At 38.1% G+C, this 6,499-nt stretch overlaps 1 protein-coding gene across 3 annotated transcripts in view; it reads left to right on the top strand.

The window, feature by feature from the left end:
• The window catches only part of LOC106872579 (nicalin), a 109,104-nt gene that overhangs the window by 64,876 nt on the left and 37,729 nt on the right, over positions 1-6,499 (top strand). For all 3 annotated transcript variants that reach the window (XM_014919613.2, XM_052970185.1, XM_052970184.1), the window contains one exon: positions 3,164-3,354. In XM_014919613.2, the coding sequence (XP_014775099.1) occupies positions 3,164-3,354 (191 nt within the window). The remainder of the gene's footprint in view (positions 1-3,163; positions 3,355-6,499) is intronic.

Raw genomic sequence — 6,499 nt, 5'->3', positions numbered from 1 at the left:
CCTGGACTGGCTCTTGTGCGGGTGGCACATAAAAGACACCATTTTGAGCGTGGCTGTTGCCAGTACCGCCTGACTGGCCTTCGTGCAGGTGACACGTAAAAGCACCCACTACACTCTCTGAGTGGTTGGCGTTAGGAAGGGCATCCAGCTGTAGAAACTCTGCCAAATCAGATTGGAGCCTGGTGTTGCCATCCGGTTTCACCAGTCCTCAGTCAAATCGTCCAACCCATGCTAGCATGGAAAGCAGATGTTAAACGACGATGATGATGATGATGTGTTAGATCTCTTGTCTTGTGTTCATAGATACTGTACAGAAACCTGTGTGTGTATATTTTAAAATGTGTCTGTGTATCTTTAGACATTTTGATATTGACACTGCTTGAGCAGTAGTTATGTTTGTGTCCTACATACATGGTCTGATCAATAAGTATCCGGACTCTTGCCATTGTAACGAAGCTAAAGCATGCAGAGTGAAGCTACTTGACACAGATTGACCTTGAACTCTCCTGTGCATGCGCACTAAGTTTGAATATTCTAACTCACTTCCCCAGTTTATAGCAGTGCTTGGAAGGAACATGTGTAGCGTGTGATCATCGCATTGACCATGATAGATATTTGAGATGGGAATCTGCATCAAATTTTGCCAAAAGAAGCCTATGCAAGGTTTTCAAAAAGTTTTCATCATTCTCAACATAATCAAGATCTTGTACTACTGAAACCCAAGTGTCTTCTTGGTCAGCTGAAAGCAGTTTTGGTACAAACTTGGCAGACACGTGTCTCATACCCAAATCTTCAGTGATAATGGACTGAACTGAACTGTAACTAATCTGCACATCCTCTGATAACTCATGAATGGTTATTCGACGATTTCCCCTCACAGCTGCATGCATGTCTGTGATGTTTTTCTCAGTTCTGCTGGTTGCAGATCTCCCAGAACATTCATCAATATCAGCATTTTTTGGGCCATCTTGGAAATGTCTGAACCACTTGTACACTTGTGTGCAACTTATACATTCTTCTCCATACACTTTGTGTAGGCCTCTGAGCAGGTATCGCCATGACAACTTCCTACCAAACACTGCTGTAAACAGCAGAAGTGAGCTAAAATGATAAAACTTAGTGCACATGCACAGCATAGTTCAAGGTGAATTTTTGTGAAGTGGCTTTACTCTGCATGCTTTAGCTTCATTACTTTGGCAACAGTCCAGATACTTATTGATCAGACCTCGTACACAAGAAGTCTAGTAAGAAGGTGGTTCAACATGTGAAGATATGGGATCAAGCACTTTACTTGAGGAAGAGCATCCAGTTGAAAAATACTGCCTCAAGAAATTTCTTCTTATGCCAACATGGAAAATGTTGACATTAAAATTCTTTGTATTTGACATTACATTTATTTTAAATACATATCAATCTGTTATTGTTCACAACTGTTTTAAAAATATGGATCCTTGAATTTAATTACTTGAAATTCAAAAAGTTTTATTATAAAATTTCATTTATTTTACTTCAGTTTTTTCCTGTAGGTATGGGTGATGCATTCAAATTTTGTGTGTGTGTGTGTGTGTGTGTTCTCTTCTGTTTTTAATTATTTAAATTCTTCCTCTGAAGAAGGAGCTGGTTTCTAACAAAGATACAAAGCTCCATCATTTTAATGTAGATAATAAAATAATGTCACATTTTAAACTTGAGGAAAGTCTTGCATATTTTTACTGTTCTACTTGCAGATTGTACTTATAACGTGTGAGTTAGTTGGGTGATTTCTTGTCTGAAAACCCTTATCCAAATTGTCAGTTAGGTATTTACTCACAAACTAAATGCGTTAATTAATATTGGTATAAATGTGAATTTATAATTTGAACATAGTAGCTGGAGGTTTTGAAGCAGTTGTTTATAGTTATCCTCTTTGTCTCTGATTTTCAAAGAGAAATTCACATAAGCAAGCCTCTATGATGTTTCATATTTTTTCTTGTTTGCCCCAGACAACATCCATCTTGTTATGTTTACACTTGACATGTTTAGATGGGAATGTTCCACCAGTATTCCTTGTGTGGATGTTTATGTATGCATTCTATATATTTATTCCAGGACAGTCTTTTTTCTGAATGGCACTGTATATTGTTGTTGCGACAATATCAGTCACATAGGAAGATAATAGCTTGATGATATTTACTGGCAGCTACTAATCATGTGTGTGATGCCTTCCACAGAAATATGACATGGTCTACATTTCTTATTTCTTTATTGCCCACAAGGGGTTAAACACAGAGGGGACAAATAAGGACAGACAAAGGGATTAAGTCGGTTACATCGACCCCAATGCATAACTGGTACTTTATTTATCGACCCCAAAAGGATGAAAGGCAAAGTCGACCTCGGCCCAATTTGAACTCGGAACGTAACGCAGACGGAATACCGCTAAGCATTTCGCCTGGTGTGCTAACATTTCTGCCAGCTCACCGCCTATGGTCTACATTTCTACATGGTCTACATTTCTACATGGTCTACATTTCTACATGGTCTACATATCTAGTTGCATCTTGGAGCTCCAAGAGCTTCGCTGTCTCTTTGTTTATTAGGTATTTTGTAGCAATCTCTTGTTTTTATGAACAGCAATGAACACTGAATGTTTACTAAATTTCTTCAGTTTGAGCTCAAATTTTATCAGGTCTAGAGAAAATACTGGAGTGCGTATTCTCTTGAATATATTACTCTCTTGAATCGGCTGTAAGATTTATTGAATTAAGGAGCATGATGCATTCAGAAGAAATGTTGGTGCATGCCTTGATAAATTTGCATGGATAATTTGACTATTTTACCTGATTACCCTATCTTATATTAAAGTGTAATTATGATTTAATATTGACAGTGATAAGTGAGGTTAGGGTTATCATTATGTGTTGATTTTGGTAAGAATTACATATATAGTCAAAAGTAGCTTTCTTCACATGACTTCCTGATTCTTATAATTAGGGTCTGTAGGGATAAAGCTCAAACCACACTGTAGCCATGTTGTAGGTGATACAATAACATTGTTGAGAGTAGGTCTCCTACAAGCTCTCAGTTTATGGCTGTCCTTTCTTGTGGCAACTCTGCATATTTCATTTTCTTTTGATTTTTCCCCTCAACACGACACTTTATCCTTAAATTCTCTCTTTACCAGAATTTAGAAGAAATTACCAAAAAATTTTTTCCTGATGTGCAATTTAAGATGATACACAAAAAAATCAACTTGGCTGAGGACACTTTAGCCTGGGAACATGAGAGATTCAGCATAAAGAGACTGCCAGCATTCAGTCTTTCACGACTGGATACACACAAGACAACAGAGAGGGCGACTGTTCTTGATGTTAGGTAAGTAGAAAATTTGTGCATGGCTCTCTCTTTCACCTCTAGCTATTAACACAGAACCAATCAATGATGAATAATTTAATTAAACAGCATACAATGATAGTAGTGCTAATGTTTAATCCAATTATGATAATCTGACCACTGTACCATAACCTAACCAGGATAACTTAATCCAGTTAATATAACTCAAACACACTTACCCTAACTTTTGTACAATAGCTCAGTTTATAAGCTAATCCAACATTGATGGTTGGATCTAATACTTATTTAATAATAACAATCATCATCATCATTGGTGTCAAAAAAGGCAAAAAAAACCCTTCAACTGGGAAGGAGTAGTAGTATCGATGGGGGAAATGGCTTTGTGCCAGTTGAGAGGGACAGAGATAAGCATCTTCCTGTAGATACATGGATGCTCCAGTTGGAAAGAAAAGGAGAGTGAGCTAGAGAGTAAAATAAGGAGAGTAATAGTGCAGAGATGATAGCGAAAGTTAGTAGGAATATACCTTTGAGAGGCTTTGGAGGTGGTAAGATTAGGCAAAGTGATATAGAGGTTTTTCGTGGGCAAGTGGGCAGGTTAGAAGTGCCTGTAGCAAATGATGGGGAGAAACTGAGGAGAGGTTCGGGGGCAGCGGTTGCAGTAGATATGTGAGGGCATTGAGGGTGACAGCAGAGAAGCAAGATGTTAATAATGGAGAACAGTATAGGAGGAACAAGGCACAGAAATGTGATTGGTGAAGACAGTAATGAGAATTGGAAGTGGTTATGAGAAAGCTGCCCTCAGGTGTCTGAGAAGTGATAGGTGTTAGGGGATGATATGTGGAGTGAGGAAGGATGACAGAGCAAAGAGGATGGTGGTGGGGCAGAACCCCTCATGGACATGCATTACTAAGGTGGTTTTTAGAATATCAATTTTGCTGTGGTGAGTGGGTCTTCCTGAGTACAGTAAGGTGCCAAATATCTTGGTTCTTTGTCATTGCCTTCATAAGGCTCAGTGTCTTGAGATCGGCCTTCAATACTTCATCCCATGTCTTTCTGGGTCTTCTTCTCCCACAAATTCCATCCACTTTAAGTGATTAGTACTTCTTTATGCAACTGTTCTAATCCATATACATCACTTGACCTAACTAGTGCAGTGTTCTGTCTTGCGCACTGCATCTAATTCCTCTTATGCCTAACTTTCCTCTCAGATATGCCAACACTCTGTCACATATGTACACTGACATTGCACATCCAATGGAGCATACTGGCTTCATTCCTCTCTCGCCTTCACATGCCCCCTCTTCATTCAGGGCCCATGTCTCACTACTACAATCCACTATTAGAAACTGTAACACTATTTAATATCCAGTATTAGGAAATAAAACATCATCATCATATTTTTAACGTCCACTATACACACACACACATATATACAATATCGAACACGCATACACAAGGTAAGTGTTTTGTCAGTTTGTGGGCAGGCTTCAATTGTTGACACTTGAGAATATATTCTCATGAATTCAGTTGGTGTTAAAACACTTGGAGGCTATAGACAAGTGAGATAATTCACATCAGGTCCTGTTACAGGAGCGATAGACATTAATGTTTCGTCATCTTTGTGACTTGTCAATTCTGTGTACCTGAAACAAGGCCTGATAATATATTCTCTTACTCCAACAATCACAGCCTGCCCATGAACTGGCAAAACACATACCATGTGTATGTGTGTTCAATATTGTCTATATCCTTCATGCTGTTTCTCATTCATATTTGAATTTTTCTGTGGTCAGCCAATGTTTCTTACACCATTCTGCATATAGTCATAGAAGGCAATTCAGCTTGTGTATGTGTTTTTGATATTGTTTATGTCCCTTTCGCTGTTTCTCATACACACACACACATATACTAGCTGAGGTACCTGGTAAAAAAATTACCATTAATAAGATGTCTGTTTATAGCCATGAAACATTTTTCTTCAAATTTTGACATTTTTCAAAAATTTTAAATCTATATTAATGGGTAGGACCAATTTGATGACAAAATGAGCAGAGTCTGGTAGCGAACCCATGTCGTCGTCATTTTTGAGCATGTGTGTAAACTAGCAAAATTTTACACTGGGGCAGATTTAGTCAAATTGATGTCACAACAGCTAGTGCGCAAAATGCCTAAATTTTGCTTGAGAAATAAAATGATCTTACCTAATCAAAACCTGAAACACTAGCAAATTAAAACAATGAATTGAAATGATAAGTTTTAGCAAATCAAAGCAATTCGCATTGAAATGAAGAATTAGCAAATGCTAAATAGATAACTGTTAATAAGCTGTCTGTTTATACCCATGAAACATTTTTCATCAAATTGATGTCACGGTGGCGAGATCCTGGAAGGGCTGGTACCAAACTTTGGAATTGAGAGCTATACCAAGTTCCACACTGGACATCACTGCAGTTTTCCAAAGGTTCTAGCTACTCCATCTAGACTGAGGACCATGTACTGCAATAGCTTGCAATTTAATGCCTTTACAAAACATCTGAGGGATCTTCATGAAGTGGTGGTAGATGTTTTCAAGAATCATCTTGACCTCCTGCTATCCAAGGTCCCAGTTGAACCAATATCAAGGCAGGAGACTCAAAAGAGGGCAGTAGTCTCGAACTCCCTCATTCATCAAAAGCCAATCACATAGAATTGGCCACTACATGTGCCCCAGCATAGTCACAGCCTTAAGGCTGAAACATGTAAAATAGTAAAAGAATGTATTTATCTAGTCATTAAGAATGAAATGTCCAATTTTGAACTGATAGTTTATTTTACTTTATCTCAACAAAAGGCAATGCAGTTAATAAAAGTATGCACCTAAATTATCAACACAGTTTTGCCATTTTATTGGTTGCTTATTTATGCTGGCAGCGAAGAATTCTGAAGAGCAAGAGGCAATGAAATCATGAAAGGCTGTTTTGGCATCTCTTTCAGATTTGTAGTCTTTACCTTATAAAAAGTTGTCTAATGCCTGGAAAATGTGATAGTCAGTTGGTGCAAGGTCTGGTGAATATGGTGGATGACAGTGTACTTCCAAGTTCAGTTCCTATAACTTGAGTAGCGTTCTTTGTGTAACATGTGGTCGAGCATTGTCTTGCAAGAGAATTGGCCTGTCTCTATTGACCAA

The sequence above is a fragment of the Octopus bimaculoides genome, chromosome 8 (genome assembly GCF_001194135.2).
Source record: "Octopus bimaculoides isolate UCB-OBI-ISO-001 chromosome 8, ASM119413v2, whole genome shotgun sequence".
Lineage (NCBI taxonomy): Eukaryota > Metazoa > Mollusca > Cephalopoda > Octopoda > Octopodidae > Octopus > Octopus bimaculoides.
The sequence above is the reverse complement of the archived record's forward strand: the minus strand, read 5'-3'. Positions and strand labels throughout refer to the sequence as shown.